Source organism: Alligator mississippiensis, chromosome 5, assembly GCF_030867095.1.
Source record: "Alligator mississippiensis isolate rAllMis1 chromosome 5, rAllMis1, whole genome shotgun sequence".
Classification (NCBI taxonomy): Eukaryota; Metazoa; Chordata; order Crocodylia; family Alligatoridae; genus Alligator; species Alligator mississippiensis.
The window spans coordinates 16,237,182-16,258,778 of NC_081828.1; the positions used below are offsets into that span (position 1 = coordinate 16,237,182).

The window sequence follows — 21,597 nt, forward strand, 5'->3', positions numbered from 1 at the left end:
CCGCCCCCCCCATGCCCATGCCCATGCCTGTACCCTTCCTGCCACTTGTTCCCCCTCTTACCCTTAGTCACAGCTCTGGCTCAGGCTCCAGCTCCACTCCAGCCCGGGGCATGAAGCATCTGGTTGTTCTGGCTTTCACCTGGTGAGGCAGCAGTGGCTGCAGTTGTGGCAGCTCTGGCCCCAGCCCCAAGACTGGGTAAGAGCCAGAGCTGGGGCCAGAGCTGCCACCACTGTTGCTGCTGCTGCTGCCTGCTCACGCAGGGTTGGAGCCACTATGTGCTCTGTGCCTTGCGCCAAAATGGGCTGGAGCTGGAGCCATGACTGAAGGCAAGCAGTGGCAGGGTGGGGGCAAGGTGGCAGGGGGCAGAGACAATGGGCTGGGGGTGAGAGCTACAGCCTGAATCTGGGCTGGATCCACAGCATCTGCCTTCCTCCCCCCTATCTTGTATTTGAATCCAAGATTTTCCCCATGTTGAATGGGGAAAATACCTTGCATTAGATCCAAGTAAATACAGTATTTTGCTTTTAAAAAGCAGCTTTGATCCCTATTTTTTGAAGCACTTTCCATTGACCCAGGAGAAAAACACCAAGAAGCAGGAATGTTTTTGAAATTGTGAAACCTCTCTTGAGCAACCATGGAGGAGACCAGCTGAAACATGTTAAAGGTCAAACAGATTGTCCAGGGAAATGCGAAGATAGTTTAGCATTGCTGTCTTTATCAAATCTATTCCACTCGCTCCTCTGCATACCCAGGTGGGAAGGAGACAGGGAGTTGGGCAAGACTCGGGTTGGGGATTGTGGCTAGGGCTGCTGTCCAGTTGGGTTGGTGCGAGGAGTCTGGGGCCCAGGGCCATGCGTGGAGGCAAGGCAAGGAGTGGGACAGAGCCACAGGCAGCTTATCCAGGGGGGTCAGCCGACTCCCTGCCGGTGCACACATTCCTGGGAGGGAAAAAGGGACACATGCCCCAATTTTAATTGTGGATTTGGGGTTTATTTAAATCAGAAAATTTGCAATTTTTTGTCAGAGACTTTTGGATTTTTAAACAGATAAAACCAGGATCCCTGTTTATCATGCATTCTAAGTAAAAATTTGCATGCATCTATGAAAGATTGATTTGAAAGAGGAATATGCATTCACCTATAAGCCAGCAGAAGTGTTCTTATGCTCATTTTCACTTCTTTTTGGGGAGAGTCTGCTATTGTTCACAAAGATAAGTAAAATATTGTACCATACCAACCAACCTACTGTTAGAACTCTACTCTTATTTGAGTGACACTAGTCACATCCATGTAGATAACCTGCATCTTGGAAGGAATGGCCAAACTGTTTGCATTGTCTGTGCTAACATAGTTTTGCTTTTTGTCCTCTCCTAGTGTCTAGGCCAGAGAGACTGGGAATTCATGACTGTGGCTATGGTGGTAGACATGATCTTTTAGCTCAAGTGGCAAAAGCCCATGCTTTTAGATTCGGTGGTTCCAGGTTTAGTTCTTAAAGGTCACCCATGTATGAAATTTAATTTGTCTGTACTTGCTGTGATCACTTGTCTACTCCTTTTCCCAAGTTGTATAATCTACTGGCAAAGTAGTGTGTTGTCTCTCTCAAAGGATGGGTCTTCAGAGATGACCTGTTTCCCTTCTAGATTCTCATGTAGTTCAAATAAAAGCCCTGTTCTGTGGATCTGAAGGTTGCATATGCAGACTACTTGAGAAAATATGCATTAATGTGAAGACCTTGCAATTGCTGATATGATTCTAAAAAGCAACATATTTTATTTGGAAGTGAATTTGAGTGTGTTCATGTTGTTTTCTGTTCATGTTGAGAATAGAGCTCTTTGTGGGTACTAGTGTTTTCAGGAGAATGACAGGGAAGTTGTGAGAGATTTTGCCTGTGCATGCAAAGTAGAAGAGACTGTCTGGGTAAGTTCTAAAAAGGTCAAAACTTGATGTAATACACTCAGTGTTATCAGTTCTTGTGCTTTTTATTGCAGGATATAGTCTGTTTCATAAAGTTCCAGTTTTTGGAGATAAATGATTATTTAGGGATCTCAGCTTTCAACTGAAAAAGAAATAGTATATTTTTGGCCCTCTTGGACATGATGCAAAGCTTAAAAATGAAACTAGAATGGGGCCTAAGTGCTCAGAAGTTGGAAGGAAACATAAAATCTCCAGATTTATTTATTTATTTTTAGTCTCATAATTTTTAAACCAGTCTCATAATTTTTTGTGGCCTGCCACATCTTGAGCATTTGTTGCTTGCTGTATCACTGTATTTGTTGCTTGCCTGTACACAAATGCCAGGAGCTTGGGGAATAAGCAGGAGGAACTCATCCTCCTGCTCAATGCAAATAATTATGATGTCATAGGGATAACGGAGACCTGGTGGGACTCCACCCGTGACTGGACCATGGGTATAGATGGCTATACCCTGTACAGGAGGGATCGTGTAGAGAAAAGGTGGGGGTGTAGCTCTCTATGTTAAGGAAAGCTACACGTCCCTGCAAGCCAATATTGGCGACCAGGGTGGACGGCTGGAGACCCTCCGGGTTAAAATCCGTGGGGAACACGGCACAGGGGACACAATGGTGGGAGTCTACTACAGACCTCCCACCCAAAGCCCTGAGCTTGACCAGGAGTTTGTCCGGGAACTGGCTGAGGCAGCATGCTCCAGGACCATGATTGTCATGGGTGACTTCAATTACCCAGACATCTCGTGGGAGGATCGCTCAGCAAAACCTGAGCAGTCGCAGAGCTTCCTGTCATGCGTGGATGACCTCTACCTGACTCAAGAAGTCTATGGGCCAACGAGAGGCAAAGCGCTGCTTGACCTGGTACTGGCTACTGGGGATGACCTAGTCGGCGACCTAGTGATTGATGGGAAGCTGGGTAACAGCGACCACGAGCTGATCACCTTCACCATCTGCCGAAAAGCTGGCAAGTCAGTCAGCAACACGCAAGTCCTTGACTTCAGGAAAGCCGACTTTGACAAGCTCAGGAGGCTTGTCAGTGAGGCCCTAAGGGACTGTGACCACAGGGAGAGGGGAGTTCAAGAAGAGTGTTTGCTCCTCAAGGGAGCGATCCTCAATGCACAAACTAAGTCTATTCCATCTCGGAGGAAAGGCAGCAAGAGGGCACAGCAGCCCCCCTGGCTCTCCAGGGACCTAGCAGACCTCCTGAGGCTAAAAAGAAAGGCCTACAAAGGATGGGAGTCACCTCCAAGGAGGATTATTCTGCACTGGTCCGGTCCTGTAGGGAGCAGACCAGGAAAGCCAAGGCTGCAACTGAACTCCAGCTAGCTTTGAGCATCAAGGACAATAAAAAGTCCTTTTTCAGATATGTGGGGAGCCGGAGGAAAAGCAGGGGCAACGTTGGACCCCTGCTGAACCAGATGGGGCAACTGACAACTGACGCCCAGGAAAAAGCCAACCTATTAAATAGGTACTTTGCCTCGGTCTTTCATCAGTCCCATGGGACGCCCATGCCCGCTACAGGACAGGGAAGTCCGGATTAGGGTGATCCCCTGCCCTCCATTGATGCTGACTTCGTGAAGGAACATCTTGAGAAGCTGGATACCTTCAAGTCAGCCGGCCCTGACAATCTTCACCCCAGGGTACTCAAGGAGCTGGCGAGCATCATAGCCCAGCCTCTAGCGCAGATCTTTGAAAACTCTTGGTGCTCTGGTGTAGTGCCCGAAATCTGGAAGAAGGCCAATGTGGTGCCTATGTTCAAGAAAGGGAGGAAAGTGGATCCGGCTAACTATAGGCCCATTAGCCTGACTTCTATCCCGGAGAAGATCTTAGAAAAGTTTATTAAAGAGGCCATCCTTAACGGACTAGCCGACGCCAACATCTTAAGGGATAGCCAGCACGGGTTTGTTGCGGGTAGGTCTTGCTTGACCAATCTCATTTCCTTCTACAACCAGGTGACCTATCACCTGGACAAGGGAGAAGAGATTGATGTCATATATCTTGACTTCAAAAAAGCCTTCGATCTGGTTTCCCCATGATCACCTCTTAGAGAAACTGGCCAATTGTCACCTTGGGTCCTCCACGATCCACTGGCTGGAAAATTGGCTCCGGGGTCAGACCCAGAGGGTAGTAATTGATGGAAGTCACTCATTGTGGTGTCCTGTGACCAGTGGGGTCCCCCAGGGCTCTGTCCTTGGACCCATACTGTTCAACATCTTCATTAATGATGTAGATACTGGAGTCAGAAGCGGGCTGGCCAAGTTAGCAGATGACACCAAACTTTGGGGAAAAGCATCCACACCAGAAGACAGGCGGGTGATCCAGGCTGACCTGGACAGGCTCAGCAAGTGGGCGGACAAGAATCTGATGGTGTTCAACACCGATAAATGCAAGGTTCTCCACCTTGGGAAGAAAAACCCGCAGCATCCTTATAGGCTCAGCAGTGCTATGTTGGTTAGCACTATGGAAGAAAGAGACTTGGGGGTCATCATTGACCACAAGATGAACATGAGCCTGCAATGCGATGCGGCGGCTAGTAAAGCGACCAAAACGCTGGCTTGCATCCATAGATGCTTCTCAAGCAAATCCTGGGACGTCATTCTCCCCTTGTACTCGGCCTTAGTGAGGCTGCAGCTGGAGTACTGCGTCCAGTTTTGGGCTCCACAATTCAAAAAGGATGTGGAGAAGCTTGAGAGAGTCCAGAGAAGAGCCACGTGCATGATCAGAGGTCAGGGAAGCAGACCCTACGATGACAGGCTGAGAGCCCTGGGGCTCTTTAGCCTGGAAAAGTGCAGGCTCAGGGGTGATCTGATGGCCACCTATAAGCTTATCAGGGGTGACCACCAGTATCTGGGGGAACGTTTGTTCACCAGAGTGCCCCTAGGGATGACGACTAGGTCGAATGGTCATAAACTACTACAAAACAGTTTCAGGCTGGACATAAGGAAGAATTTCTTTACTGTCCGAGTCCCCAAGGTCTGGAACAGCCTGCCACTGGAGGTGGTTCAAGCGCCTACATTGAACACCTTCAAGACGAAACTGGATGCTCATCTTGCTGGGATCCTATGACCCCAGCTGACTTCCTGCCCTTTGGGCAGGGGGCTGGACTCGATGATCTTCCGAGGTCCCTTCCAGCCCTAATGTCTATGAAATCTATGTCTATGAAATCATCAGCTTGTCTGTTTAATTAATGAGCTGCACTCGGAAATAGTACCTGAAGTTATAACTACTGAGCTGCAGTGCCTTTCACTTATAGATCTTCAGTTTGACTTCAGCCAGCTCTGCCATGAATTAGGATTTTTTCCTGTTTAATGGCTGCACGGTGATTCCTAAGTAAAAAAAGTTGAGGTCACTTTGGTTCACTGGCGATGCGTAGGGGGTGCACACGGGTGCATGTGCACCCCCTGAGCATGGCAGTGCATCCCCTACGAAAAGGCAACACCAACACTTGTTGGTGGCACCTGCGGGCAGTCGCTGCTTGCCACTTCTCCCCCTGTCGATGACACTGTCAGCAGCATCTGCGGGCAGTCAGCGATGGCCACTGGCTACTGCTGCAGGCAGTATCTGTGGGTGGCTGCTGACCTCTGGTTATCTCTGTTATTGCTGACCTATGGTTATCTGTTTTGGATGGACAGAGTTAGGAGAAAAGTTAGTGGTATCACCTTATATGTCAGTGTAACAGGAGGGCTGTCAGGGTCGCTGTGCACTCCCCTGTCGCCTCCTTTACCGTGTCTTGTTGCTGACTGGCACCCTCCAATTCTCGCCGGCCACAACTTTGATCTTATATATATATTATAGGGAGGCTGCCTTTCGCCTTCTGGTCTACGGTTGTCCTATTACCTCTGTACTCTAGCCTTATGGGCTATGTGTGGCTCCTACCACCCCAATACCACGCCCCAAGCCTTGCAGATGTCACGTATGTTGTTCTGTCTCTCTCTCTCTCTCTGTGCCCTCTCTGGTGCTCGGGCTCGCCGCAGTCCCGTCTCTCTCTCTCTCTCTCTCTCTCTCTCTCTTTCCATGCCCTTCTCTCCGGGGCCTTCTTAGTAACGCCGCCCATCTCTCCGGGACTGGGGTCTGTGCACCCCAAATGTGCTGCACCCTCACTGGCGCTGGGGTCCCCACTCTACTGTGAGTCCCCTATGAGGCCTCCTCCAACCCCTAATAGCCTCACCCAAACCACCGGTTTAACAAATAGCAACACAAACAACAGCCTCTTGGCTATAACGTAAACAGAAGCTGCCCGGCCATAACAACATTCAATCCTACCAGGAAGCCTTTCTCTCACCGCAGTATCAGATGCAGCTGCTTCGTCAGGCCTCTCCTTTGTAACATAGCTGAGAGCTCCTTCTTCCTTTGCTGCTGGTGGTCAACTGCCTCTGGGCTCCTCCCTGTGCTTTATATAGGAGCCAGGCCCTGCCCCTCTCATCAGCTAGCTAGGCAGGTGTGGGTCATCATTTCCCACTAGTTGCCTCAGCAACTGGCACCTGAGGGATTATCCCGGCTCTCTCAATAGCAGGCACTTTAGTGCCCTGCTATAGTCAGAAATCTGTTCCCAGATTCAGAAGGAAGAAGGTAGCAGATCAGAACATATACGGCTGAAAATAAAAAGTGAAAGATACATCACTGATGTAACAGTGGGGATATATTATAGAACACCAAATCAGGAAGAAGAGGTAGATGTGGCACTCTTCAAGGAGACAAAATAATCCACAATATGTAAGATGCTACTAATGGGAGACTTTAGTTTTCAAGGCATCTGTTAGAAAAATAATAAAGCAAAACATGACATGTTGAGCAAATTCCTGACTTGTGTGGATGACAATTTTCTGTGCCAGAAAGGATACAACTGAAGGATCTCATCCTGACCAAATGGGAAGAATGGGTAGAGGATGTGAAGGTGATGGGAAACTTGGGAGGAATAGTTTACAATTTTATAGAATTCATGATCCTGAGAAAGGGAAAGCATGAGGTCAGCAGAAATAAGATACTGAATTTCAAAAGGGTGGATTTCAACCAACTCAAGGAGGTAATAAGCATGGTGTCATGGAATGGCAGGCTGAAAGATAGAGGCACCCAGGAGGTCTGGAAGCTCCTAAAAGGCACAGTAGTGGAAGCCCTACAAGAACCTATGCTGACATAATGGAAGCAGAATGGCAAGAAACCAATGTGGCTGCACAAGGCACTTCTAGGATGCCTCAAATGCAAAAGCTAAGCATACAGGCAACAGAAATCTGGGCAGGTCATGAAGGAAGTGTACCAGGAAATAATAAGAACTTACAGGAACAAAACCAGAAAGGCAAAGGCAAAAAATGAGCTTCACTTGGTGAGGGCAATTAATGACAACAAGAAGAGGCTCTATAAATATGTTGGCTAAAAAACAGACCTAGACAGCTGTGGCTCCACTGTTATTTAACAGTGCAGGGTGAACTCTTAATAGAAGATGTAGAATAGGCAGAGCTGCTTAACAGCTACTTTCTCTCAGTCTTCACAATAAATTAAGTTAAAACCAGACAGCTAATAAGGATTATTTGAACAAGGAAGGGATCACACTAAGGGATGAGATAACAAATGAAACAGTCAGACAGAGCTATCAAAAGCTGAATAAATTGAAGTCAGCATGGCCTAAAGTACTTTATCCCCAGGTACTGAAGGAGATGGAAGAGGAGAGGTCAGAAAGTCATGGGAGACTGGTGAGGTACCAGAGGACTGGAAAGGCACTGAGAGAAGTGATGTTTTGTCACAGGATCATCCCCCTGAAAGCATTCTACAGCCGTGCCCTGACAGAAGTGCATGGCTGCAGAGTGCTTTAGAAGTGCCCAAGCGCATGACAAATGAACTCTCATGTAATAAGGGTTCAGATGAAGGCACTCCAAAGTGGAGTGCCTTCATTAACTTCTGTTTGTCCCTACCCAGGAGCGGAGCTGGGCTGATGCAGCCCAGCCCTACCCCTGGTGCTATCTGCAGGATAGGAGTGGGAAGAAGGGAGAGGAGGGAGCACAAGCAGTCATTAGAATTAGAAAGTAAAGGCTTTTTCTCTCTGTCTCACACATGCACGTATACTCCCCCTCCAAGCTGAGTGCAGATGCACACATTTCCCCTCCAAGCCACACACACACAAATATTCCCTCTCTGAGCCACACATGTGCATGCACGTGCACACAGACACACTGGGCTGCTACTATTCCCAGTCACAAGGAAGAGGGCACCACCCCCAGCCTGGGGTGAGTGCAGCTTGCAGAGCGCTGCAGAGGTGGCCTCATGGAGATGCTTCTGGCATACCCAGTAGAGCACACTGCAGCCCCACTGTCCCTCCATCCCTTCTTCCCCCTCCCATCCTGCAGACAACGCCAGAGCTGGGACAGGGGGAGTGGAGCTAGGGGAGAGAGGCTGCAGGCAGGCAGCATCTCTCTGCTAGAGTGCCTCCAAAGTGGAGCTCGACTTCTGCCCAACTACTGCCCTCTCCCCACAACCAAATAGAGAATGTCTGCCACATCATGGAGGGATTGCTCTAACTCATGGCACTTTCATGAAGCACTATGAATTAGAGCAGGAAGCAGCGTGTCTGTCAGCACCTGAAAAGGGCCCTCTTTTTTTTTTCTTTTTTTTTTAAAGAGGCAAAAATGAGGACCCAGGAAACTATAGACCAGTTAGCCTCACATCTATTCAGAAAGTTACTGGAGCATATCAAAAAGAAGTCCATTTGAAAGCATTTGGCGAAGGAAAGGCTGATTGAGAGCAGCCAGCATAGATTTACTATCAACAAATTGTGCCAAAAAATTGTGATTTCCTTCTTTGGAAAGGTAACTAGTAGGGGTGTGCAAAATGATTCTGATTTGGCCCGATTCAGGGACAGTGATTTAATTCGTTGTTTTGAATCACTGTCCCTGATTTGATTCCACTGAATCTGAATCTGAAGATTCATTGTTGATTCAGAGAATCAGTGATTCAGCCATAGACACAGCTTTAAATGTTTTTTGTACATACCTCGAGGTACCAGGCACAGCTCATGAATGATGCAATGATGGGGTAGATGGAGCATCCTGCAGGGGGGACCCCCACATGCTTGGCAGTGAACCCAGATGTGGACCGGAAGTACTTCCACTCCACTTCCAGGTCTGACGCCAAGTGCACAGGGGGCCCCGCCCCGTACTCCCTCCTGGCTTGATGATTAGTTGTGGGGTGCCCCCCCAGACCCAGGAAGCAGCAGTCGCTGAGCCAGGGGGGCATAAGGGGCCCACCTGTGCACTCCTCAGCAGACCTGGAAGGGGGCTGGAAGTGTTTCTGGTCCACTTCTGGGTCTGCTGCTGAGCGCGCTGGGGAGCACCCTGCGCTCCTGTGGGATGCTCCATCCACCCCACCATCACTGCATTCACAAGCCGCCTGGTACCTTGAGGTATGTAGAAAAAATATTTAGATCTGTGTCTATTTCCGAATCACTGGATCTTTCCAAATCTCTGTGAATCTGTGTCTCCGTCTATGAAATCTATTAATCAATTCAAAGTGTTCTGATTGTGTAATTTTAGTAATAGGTTAGACAAGGATTTGTATGGGATGGATTGGATAGAGATGATCCTGCCTTCAGCAGGGGGTTGGACTTCAGTTCTCTAGATGACCTTTACAGGTCCCTTCCAGCCCTACTTTTCTATGATCCTAACTCAGAACTGTTCTTCTTACTAGTTGGTAGTCTTGGCAAAGATGCTAAGACCATGGAGACTGAACTATTGCTTTGGGCATTGAGGTAAATGCCACATGTAAGGACTGGCAACAGTGAAAAAGGGTTGCCACAGCAGTTTAATCTGAGGTACAATGTGAAAGGTATTTTGAGATTACCACTCCATTCTTTAAAGTTGCATTAATTTATGAGGAAACAAGTCTTTTTAGAGCAGGGGCAGGCAAAATAAGGCCCATGGGCTGGATCTGGCCCACCAGGCAGTTTCATCCAGCCTGTGGGTGGACACCCACCAATTAATTGTATACCACCTGGCCTGTAGCCACCCCTGCTGCACTCACATGAGGCCTCAGCCCTGCCTACTTCCACAAGGGCAGCACTCTGTGCTCCCACCTTTGCGCGGGGGTGAACTCCAGCACGCAGCTTCCAGGTGGAGCCACTGCTTCTGCTGCTGCCGCTGCTGCCACCACTGCCAGGGGAACTACTCGGCAGTAGGTAGGGAAGCACCAGAGGGTGGGGGGAAGCAGCAGCAGGGTGGGAGCACAAGCCCTGTGCCAGCAGGACTGTGCAAGTGCAGAGCCTGGTTGGGCCTAGTTCCATTGGTCAGGGCTCCCCATGGCTCACATCCTGCTCCCAGGTCTCGCACACTATCGGGGGGAAGCCTTGTGTGTGCCTTTGCCACTCCCTGCCATCTTGTGGAGCTCCTGGGACTCCACTGGAAGTGGCAGGGAGTGCAGTGTGATGCACCCAGGCCAGCTTTGCTGAACAAGGAAGTAAGGAGCAGGTCCAGGCCACTGGCTCCATTGTGCGGGGCTCCCCCTCCACAGCACATGACTCTAGCTGGGTCCCGGGAGCTGCATGTGATATATGGGGAGCCCTGCACCATGGAGGCGGGCCAGCCTGGCCTCTCCTTGCCACTGCATACAGCTCCGGGAAGTGGCTGGAGCCACATGCTGCCAGGGACTCCACTGTTGAGGGCTGTGAGTGCCCTGAGTGCCTGCCACTTGCTGCTGCTGCTGCCACCGCCACCAGCAGCCATGGGGGGGGGTATGTGGGAGAGGCACAAAGCACATCCACCCCACAACCACACACTCTCTCCCACATACACAGCCACACCCTTCCACAAAGCCCCACCCCCACACACCCTATAAACCCCACACACACACCCAACCACCTCCCACACACAATATACAAGAGTAAGACTTTATTTTTGAGCTTGTGTGCAATCACCTCTATATACACTACGCTAACATATGTAAATGAGGACAAAATATTTTTTGAAATCAAGTTAAAATATGTTATAATAGATGTTTGATTTTTAGCATGTGATTTGTTTATTTTTTCTGGTTCCAAGATGGCAACTCTTCCACCTACCCCAAAGGAGTACTTCTGGGGGCAAGGGGAGGGACTAGTGGTGGCAAAGGTCAAGGATTAGGGGCAGTTCTTCTAATCCCAAAATGGGGACCAGCAGGTGGGTCATCTGTCGAGGGGTGAGGCTACCCTTGCAGCCCTCAACACCTCACCAAAACTCATTAAGTGGCCCTCCAGCCAAAATAATTGATCACCGCTGTTTTAGAGGCTATTTGTAAAAAAATAAATAAATAAATCATATTCTCTTCCAAGGCTTGACACAGAAAGGCAGAGTTATGAGCTACAGGAATTATATCAGCTTCCCAGCTTCATTTTAAGGCTCCAGTGGGTTTCTATCCTCTCTGCACTGCACTGATAAATATGCTGTTTTGCTCTGTCCTAGCACTTCAGGCTACAGCTATGATAGCTTAATGACCAGTTGTGCAACCATGCTGTATTTCTGATCACACGCAAGGCAACTTCATACACAAACTCAGCTAACCATGTGTCTAAATCACTTGTTCCACATCAAACTTTGCATAAATTCTCTCCAACAAATATATACGTTGCCAAATCTTGCAGTTTTATGGGGAGTCTGGAGATATTTTCTTAAAGCCACTACTGTTTGCATCAGGTTATTACTTGAAAAGTTCTGGGTTTTTTATATTTTTTAAAATAATATTTCTAGTCCTGAGCGCTATGGAGAAAACCTTGAAAATTTGAACCTTAGATTCTCCTGCAAAAGAAAGCTAGTGTAAGGAACACAAAAATTATTATTTTTGAAATCTTGCCATTTTTAACCAATTTTATTCTTCACCTATGAGGTTTTACTGTTTTCTCTGTCTGCAGGTTGTACCACCTATTGTATGGTTTCTTGCATCTTCCTCTAAAGTAGCTGTTACAGGGACTACCAGAGCAGGGGTTTTCAAACTTTTTTACCAAGTCTGTCTCAAAGTTTCAGCTCATGTACCCATTTATATTTTTTCTTGTTTTTAATGTTACCAATTATATGATATAAGGAAAGTTACACTAATTAACATTAAATGCATTATTAATATATGCATTAAATATATATACCATAGTTATGCCACAACAGTTTGGGCCTGGTATGCTGCTGGATTAGTATATAATAGGAAACAATATTGCAACTCTTAATGAAGTATTTGCATAAACTCATTTCTGTAGGAAGAACATGTATGTGAGTGTATGTCAGAGGAAGAAGGAGAAAAAAATTATTTGGGGGGGCTTAGTACGTTCCACCCCCCCGCACCCCCCCCCCCCGCTCCTGCCCAGCAGGTAAGCCTGTGGGGGAAGGGCTGGGGGGGGGCACAGATCAAGGCCCCCGTGGTGAGGGAGGCAGCGGGGCACATGCAGGGGCTGGCGTGAATGGGGCCCTAGCAGGGCCAGAGGGTGGGACAATTGGAGCCCAGGTGGCATATCAAGGGGCACCAGGGGGCTCCCACTGCTGTGCACACCCAGTGGAAGCTTGGGGGGCACATGCCCCCTGATCCGTGCATGTTGTGGAGGCGGCTGGTGCTGTGCATTGTGCCCCGCTGCCTCAAGACCACTGTGATGCCATGTGTGTCCCGCCACTGGGTGGGCAAGGGACACAGTGCAGCCCAGTGGCAGTGGGCATGTGGCATTAGTCTGCTTCCGGGGTAGCTGCAGCTGGGAGCAAAGCCCAGCATGCAGTGGCAACTGCCTCCACCCCATGCCTAGATTGGGGAGCATGTGCCCCCTGGGCCTCTACCGGGGTGCGCACAGTGTCAGGAGCCCCACCATGCCCCTGGACAAGCCACTTGGGCTCCAATTGTCCCATCACCCGGCCCGGCTGGACCCCCATTCACCCCATCCCCTGCCCCCCCGCCTGTGCCCCGCTTCCTCCCTCCTTCCCCTCAGGGGCCTTAATCTGCCCCAACTCCTTCCCCTTCACATAACAGGCTGGTACTTGCCTGCTGTACTGGGCAGCCAGTGAGCCACACGTGGGCTGCAATCCTGGTGAAGTATGCACCCCTCCCCATCCCTGCTGCAGCTGCCCAGAGCCCGCAACTGGGCTGCCTTGCATTTTGGGGGGATGAGCCCCCTTAGCCCTGGCCTTCTGCCACCTATGGTGCATGTGTGTATTTCTCGAAGTGCGCAGCTATGTCTTTGCATTAATTAACCACAGTTTACATGAGAGTTCATGACCAATGCAGTCTGTGTCCGGGCCAGCAGGGCCAGATCACTACAGTATCTACACAACATGCCCACCACATATTATGCATGCATACGGGAAACAATTTGTAAATATATCACATGATGTATAATAAAAAATAACTGATAATGTAAACTTATTAGATAAAATTAAATACAATAACGTTAATTTTAAAAAAGTATTTTTTTCTCATTCATTTTGTGTACACCCTATGTCATTTTTAAATACTCTTAGGGGTATGCATACCCCCAGTTAACAACCACTGTACCAGACAATAGTAGAGTAGATGGAGCATACTGGTTTCAGCCAGTACGATAATCCCTATGTTTATAATGTTTCTCTTTGGTCCAGACAAAACAGCCTCTGTTTTTCCTCATTTGTTGTTCTTGCAGAAGCCATTTTTGCTGTTACAGCTATTGTAAACATATTTTAATTCAATTTTATTTTGTTCAAAACATCCTTGAGCTCTTTGCATGGGTTTAGTCTAAAAATATTCTCCTCATTGCTTGCTTACCTGATGGAGTGTAAAGAATTAGTATCTAACAACGGGTAACTGCTGAATATGGATATTTGTTGTAGTCTCCTGTTGGAATCAGTATTAGGCCTGATGCTATTCCATATTTTTGTCATTGTTCTTGAAGTTGCTATAAAATGCTAAACTGGGACCTTATGGGAATACTCGTCTGTTTGAAGGAGAAAATTGAACTAAGTTTAGGAATATGTGTGGATCAAACATACTGACCTGCTAGTGTTCTGTGACCTACTAGCTTTATCTGTTCCTCAAAAACTCCAGACAGAAACTCTCTCCTCTTCTCCCACCTCATGGACAAAGAAATCACTTCAGAAGTGCCCCCTCTGATATTTCTTCCTGTGGAGCAGGATATCCCTGGATGAGTAGATGGCAGGGATGTCAAGTAGGCCTAACCAGAAAGGCTATCTGATATATGGAAAATTAAGTTGCCACTGAATATTCTCGTGTTATGAGTAAAGTGTGTGAGCTGTTGGGAAAAAGCTGAGGAGAAGTGAGGAGAGGGTAGGACAGGACATCTCAAACCCCTCCCAACGTAACACACATGAGCAGCAATTCTGAGAGCACCCCAAGTCTTTGAGCCCCTCTGGTTTCTTCCCTGTTCCCTACAAGTTTCTGCAAGAGGGTTACTACACAGGCTTGCAGAAGCCTCCAGGTTCCTTGCATGGGGATGACACAAGGCCCAGAATCAGTGTAGGGTAGAGGGAACAAAGAAGGCCACACTTGCACAAGGTCTTCTATGTCTTCTGAGCCCATGTCAGATGCCTGCTATGAAGCTGCTGTGGAGGAAATCCTACTAGCATATCAATCTGAGAATTACTTAGGTTATTAACCAATCCGGACCCTGAAGAGTTACCCTGAGGAGGAGGCAGGGGTCATTTTCACTGCAAGACTGGCCCTTTGTTTGTTTCTCAGCTGTGGACCGTGTCTCGGTTTTTTTCCATGAAATCCAAGATAAATAATCTCAGAACAAGGTTCAATGCAGTCAGTTGGTGTGTTCCTCCTATGGAATTATCTTTATTAGAGCTTCAGACCTAGGGCTCGATGAGTTGTGTAACTGTACTGGAGAATGAATAGTTGCCATTTTTGCTGTCAGGAATGTCATGAGTCTAATCAGTTGTCAGCAGTCTGACATTCAATCAGCAAATTAAACTCCTGATGGGGAAAACAAAAGAGATACTGATAATGATCCTAAAATTGGTATAGAGAGGTAGAAATTTGTGACTTATTTAGTAAAACGTGACAATTAGATGGAAAACTGCATGGATTTGGTACAATGTCAAACTCTGGTTTAATGCCATGAAGTCCAAGGAATTCAGAAAGACTCACTATGGTGTCCAGATGCAAATTTCAGAGGCATAGGCAGCACAGTATGAGGGAGGTTCCTGTTACTGATTCAGTAGCACTTGGAAATATGATGTGTCTCTGTGGTCAAATATTTATTTCACAAAGATGTAATAGCTAAGAATGCATAGGGATATGCGTGTTGGCTCAAACCTGAAGCTGGAGTAAATAGATGCGTCTCATGGACCTAAACGAAGCTATGCCTGTTTACTTCAGCTGAGTATCTAGTCCACCGAGCGTGGTTGTACCCTGTATGTCTAGTTTAGCCGCATGAATATGTTTGTGGATGAGTTATGTTGCCTTCAAATACTGTGTTTACATTGGAAATGCTTGATAGACTCTTAAATAAGCAGAGCTACCAGGTGGGCTTGTAAGAAAGAAGGTATTTATAAGGAGAGGGTAGTGGCCATATCTGCACTTATTATTTCATGCATTTGTGTGCCTTTACTCACATAATTGATTAAATTAGAAAACCTTCTAGCTGGTGGAATAAAAACAGAATAGATTTTAATATCTTTTTGTTAACACAGTTTTACATATTAAATTATTTTCTAGCTAAAGATGCTTAGAATATGTCAAAGGGACAGCATCAAAATAAAAATCATAAACCTTCAAATTGTATATTTTTATCTGCATTACTTACATTTTAAATTCCTTATTCATGCATTCCTTATGCATGCTAGGAGTACTGAAACCAAAAGGAGTTTTGGATTTACAAGGAATTGCAGGATGAGGTCCCAAAGTCTGAATCAAAACCTACTTTTCTCTCTACTGCTTGTTCAGTATATTCTGTGTTTTACTTAGATTAGACATGGAAGCTAGTTCAGTCTGTTTCATTTTTAGCTCTATATTGATTTTTCATTCACTGTTTATTAACACAGTACCACTGCTTTACGCTGGATTCCAGGTCCTGCAGGGTAGATTATCAATTGTGGGGATTGAAACTGAGACCTCTAGTTGGAAGAGCACAGTTCTCCACTAATTAAGTTAATGCAGGCAATTTTGTTAGCTCAATGGCTGTAGCAGCCTAATAAACACTGTTGACAACCACTGTGGAGTGGACAGGATGCCACACCATCTTAAATGCAACTTGTACAACTAAAGCCCAATTTTGCAGTTGGAACCATGGGAACCATAGTGCAGATGCCTCTGCATGAAACACTGCCAAATGGATCTCTTTGGAAGTAAAGTCACAACACCGCTGTGATGGTTATACATTTTCAAAATACATTAAGGGGTAATGAAAGGATCTATGTTCAAACTTTGGGACATGTTTTAAACGCATCGTAAATTTGGGTCCTGAAGTGAGTTGTCATTTTTCTTTAGCAGGATTCTCTGTAATGCTTGCTGCATGCATTGACATAAGATTTTTAAAAAATAAATAAAGACTAAGGCATGTAGGGATAAATGAAAGAGCTGAGTTTACTGGAAAAAAATAGATTGAGAACATTATGTTTAACATGAAGGCATTTATGATAATTTAAGGCAGATGAAGTAAACTGAATCTTATCCTTTTCTCTTTAAAAAAATGTGATAGTAATAGCAATCATTTACAAGCTTCTATCAGTGAGAAAGCTGCTGTTGAACAGATCATTTAAGCCCTTACTCATGTGAATAAAGATTTCTCTTATAAGTTGTCTCATTAAATTGGATGGGACTATTCGCATAAGTAGTGACTATGGCTAGGGACAGACATTCAAAAAGCCTAAGCCTGCATTGATTCAATGTTGCAGGTTAGTTTAACCTGCAATGTTTGAACCAATTTGAAGGTAGATAGACATTCCCTTTTCATTCCAGAAATGCAGGCACATGCCTGCAGTGGCTCAGGCTAGAAGCCAGGCAGCACTAGAGCAGCCCTCCCTTCTCTTCGAGAGTACTGAGCTGATGGGGGCATGACCAGATCCCACAGGACGCAGGAGGAGTCATTCCCACCCCTACCTGCTCACTGTTGTTAACAGAGCACAGAGTTAAACAGCAGGGAGTTACACAGGGTGTTGTTAGCATTTATCACGCCATCAACAAAACAAAAAAGATCTCTCATTAGTTCAACCTCTTCTTAAACTGCTTTTTCCAAGGAACGAATTTTACCAGCTACCTGTTGATTAGCTCCAAAGAGCCCTAAATTGACACTGTCCTGTCTGCCTTTGTCCCGTCTCCCACTGCATGGACCGTAGCCAGCATGTGATCTGCTAGCTAATGTTGAGAGGTGTCTGTGTAAGGCAGAGGAGAGGGGGGAATCCCTGCTTGAGCAGAGTTTGGTGAGGGGGAAAGGGATGGGGCAACGGAAGGAAGCCAGGCAGACCCTGCTGTGTCTGCAGTCTCTGTCAGAGCAACAGCCAGGGGGCAGAGGGGAAGGGCCAGGCCTGCTAGGTTGGAGCAGAGAGCACAGCCCCACCCAGCAAAGCATCTGGGATTCTGGGGGACTCTGATTTAACTTAAATCAGGAAGGGGTCTGGGATAGACATTGCATAAACCAATTTTACCCAAATCAGATACTGCATTCAACCAGGTTTATCTCAAACTGGTTTCAGCCATTTTCAGACTGGTTTATGTGCACTGAATGTATGTTCTGTTACATATTTAAAGCAGTTTCTGATCACTTAACTGGTTTATGTGTAATGTCTCTCCCTACCCAAAGGGTTTTCAGGATGAGTTAGATGTTTTGTAGATGTTAATTAGTAACTTGTTAGACAGGCTTGTAGCATTGCAATGTACTGTATTTTTCTTGGGCAGACTCTATTTCCAAAACAGTAGGGGAGAGATTTTAAGATGAACTGCATATGTCTCAAAGACTGGTTGCTTAATTAGTATCAATTCTCACAATGACTACATTGCAAAACAAACTGCAGGGCTGGCCTTTGCCTTTTATCTGTGTTGTTCATATGCTTCAGCATGGCAGCACAGAGCATCCATTAGATTTCAATAACCAACAATATTTGGTTAATCTTATTCATCAGGTTTTATCTTTTGAAATATGTACTTCTCATAGGCTAAACGTCAGCATAGTAATGGTGGGTTTTTTGTTTCTTTTTCCAGAAACAAATTTGACAGTCACTGTGGATTTCACACCAACATCATCATGGAACACTTCAACTGACTTAGACAAAGGTAAATGGCATAAAAAAAGAACCCCTGAAGGACAGGAAACCAGATTGTAAAATGTCTGTTTCTTGATTTATCCATATTAGCACATAATGGGAGTGGGGAAGCAGTGAATTCAGAAAAACCTGATTTGCTTTGTAAGTTATGATTATCATTTGACATTTAATTATATGTGATTCTCTGTTTTTTTGGAACACGCGGGTTTTTTTCTCTTTCTTGTAGTAAAAGGTTCCACATGGTAAAAATATTTCAAGGTGCAAGTTCTAGTGGTTTATGACCTACTTGACATTTCATCTGGTGAATCTTAGGGTCTAAACACAAAATTCACAAGCATTGGCCAGAGTTCGTTTTCATGTATTTATTTACTATGAAATGTTAAGGCTGGAGGTTTATAGAAGAGAAAACAGGATTTCTAATGTTTGCAAATAACAAATATTTGTCTGCTGCATTGAATGGTATAAACTGAAAAAAATCTCTCTCATTTACCTCTGTTTTATGAGTTATACTGCAGAGATGATTTAAAAAGAAAACTTAACTTTGGTGAAGAAGCAAAAATGTTTGGAGCTGGACTAAAAGTATAGCTTAGGGAATCTTTTGCTCAGAGAATACAGTCAGGGAATTTTTTACCACCCCTCTTTTGTTTTTGTTAATTTCTTCTGAAAAAAGGAAATTACATTAAAAATATCAAAAGCAAGTGGGCCGCCTTATTTCAGTCTCCAAGCATATGGGTGTGTGTGCACGCACATGTGCACATACATACGTGTATACATACGTGTATTCTCTTAAAGCCTTTAATTACACGATCCCATACTGTTCTTTTTCTTAAAACTCCCATGTAGGCTGGGCCATGCTCAGGATGAATAAGGGTTATGTTGTACACTAGAGGAGACTGCTGTCTGTATGGTTTTAAATTTATTTATTTTACCAACTGGAGAATTTGGAAGGTGTTTGTAGATGAGGCTGGAGACCTCAAGAAAAATAAAGATGCACTTAAGGATAATGCAGCTGAAGGCTGCTCTGTGGTGTGATTCTGTCCCAACCTCTGTGCAGAATTTCCGTATGATGCTGAGCAAGTCACTTAAACCTGACTTTTCACAGGTTTCCATGAATTAGATTTTCTTAATTTTCTGAGAGCCCAACTTAAAATTTGGAGGACTGGTTTTTTTTAAGTATTACTGAGCACCCACAACTGTAACTGCAGTTAAACAGGGTGTATTGGTAGATATAGTCCAGCTGCTGAACATGTTTTGCTCTGGTTTCTCCATCCTTCAGTTGCTCATCTGCAGAAATGGATGTGTGTGTATGCAATCGTGCATGTGAGAGAGAACAAAAAAATGTACAAAAACTGTATTTGACTCTACAACCCCACTATTTTCTAGCAGATTTTTGTCTGTAATCAGGTATTGTAAAAGGAATGCTGCTTTTGCATAAGGACACTACTTCTCTCAGTATAGATAAAACACAAAAACATGTGCTAAGGGCAAAATTCAGTAGTGATTTATAAGGTTGTCTAAATTGATTTTACTCATAAGTTTAGCCTAGTCTGCACCGAAGAACTTCAGATATATCTCTTCCATTGTTAGCACTGAATGGGAGCCTTCGTGTAAACAAGATTCCTGTGACTAGGAATTTTACCAGTGTGGATTAGGCATCCTCTCAGCAGGTAGATTAAGTGGATGGTAACTAGACCCAGTATTATATACACTAAACCTCATCTGAGCCAGAGCCAATACTAGTGAATATTGGGATTTTAAAAAAATCTGCTATGTAGACCCACCCTGCGACTTTCTTAGACAGGTTACTATAAATGTGTCAGATTTGGGATGCTTTACATACTCAAAAGCTGGAAGAAGGTATGTGGTACAATCACGGTACTCCGGTGTTTACCTCATTCCAGCTCTCCGGTATGCTAATTATACCAACTAATGTTATTTCCCCACCATAGTTCCCATGTTTCAGCTCCAACAGGTAACAATGGTGGAAACATTAATAAGATTCCTGTGGCTGCTACCATTGGAGCTGTAGGTCTTCTTATTGCTCCGTATGTAAGTGACTTGCATTCACTTTCTGTAACAGCGCTGCATGTGGTTCAGTCCTCTGTATGGTGTAATTAAGCTCTTTTCAGCATTAGTCCAGGGGCACCTGTTACTAACCCCCCATTATCAGCAACAGGTAAGGAAATTTTCTCAGTGCTAATCCACTTGGAATGCAACTATTATTATTGGCTTGAGTTAATTCTGCATTCCGAAGGGATTACCACCTCATCATCCTTGGCACTTATTAGCTTATAGAGTGCTCTATATTCACGCAACTAAAACATGCATCAGTATGTAAATTAAAACACATCCCCCCTCCCCAAAAAATTAGAGGACTAGATTCTGCATGTGAGCAAGTTAAAGTGTGTGTGTTGTTTTATCTAGGGAGAAAAAGTGGTGTTTCTATAAAGTAGTTTGTTGAGTTGAGCTGTAGGAGAGGGTTGCATGTGTTCTTTAATTTCTTCCTCACAAGCATCTAGAACTCAAAGATACCAACTTTCTTTTGCCTTTCCTACAATACAGTGTGAGATATCAAAACTGTCCTAATAAAACTAATGTAAAAGCCTACGAAGTGCATCATATGAAAGTGGTTCTCAGCCAACTTTCCTAATCAAGGAATTGCCTGCTGTTTTCCCTGCTGCCCATTGAAAGTGAACATTTTTCAGTTTACTTCTTGTTTAGTTTGAGGATTTTGCTCATAGTTAGCATTACATAAATCAACGCTTATTTTAAAGCTGTTGGTCCTCACCCCAGTTGCTTCTCTAGTGATTATCTCACAAGGGAGCCCCATTCAGATTTCATTTTCTATCAAATAAGCAAAATCGACAGTATTAAACAGTTGCCTGTTTATTGTTTTTAACAGGAAATGAAATTTAAGAGAGACGCAGCCACCCGTGAAGAGCTGTTGAAAGCAACGATTGATGAGGGTGGGGGAAGCTAGTTTCTCACCAAAACCTTATAAAAAAACAAACCCAAAAAACAAACCAGACATCAAAATAAAAATAATAAACGTTTAAAATAGCAGAAAATCAGCCAGTACCATTTTTTCCCTCTTTTTCTTCTCCCCTTCAATTATGGTATATTTCCTGCAGGAAAGGAATGTTATGAATGAAACTGAAAAACTAAAGCGTGATCAGAAAGATATTTTCAGTAAATGAAACAAGGACACTGCTTCGGTTCATACTTGAGAAAAAGGACCTGGCAGTGCAGCAGCTGTGTGGCTCAGTGGATCGGTAACAGGATATAAAGCCTTTCACCTCTGAGTTTTCTGTTCCAATGTCTTTAGGTCAAGAGTGTCAGCTATTGCTTTTACAAGATGTATTTGCATCTTTGTAAATACTATGGAGATACGGTGCCTTTAGATGGTACTTGGGAAAAGGTCGCATAGTGTCTGGCTTTTCTGAGACCAA

The 21,597-nt window shown here is 45.2% G+C and overlaps 1 protein-coding gene across 2 annotated transcripts in view; it reads left to right on the forward strand.

Annotated features, from left to right (window-relative positions):
- The window catches only part of ROR1 (receptor tyrosine kinase like orphan receptor 1), a 284,863-nt gene that overhangs the window by 167,660 nt on the left and 95,606 nt on the right, over positions 1–21,597 (forward strand). The window contains exon 2 of one of the 2 annotated variants that reach the window (XM_059727907.1): positions 18,087–18,158. The exons of the other annotated variant lie outside the window; for it this stretch is intronic. Within the exon in view, the coding sequence (XP_059583890.1) occupies positions 18,087–18,158 (72 nt within the window). The remainder of the gene's footprint in view (positions 1–18,086; positions 18,159–21,597) is intronic. 2 annotated transcript variants of the gene reach the window in all.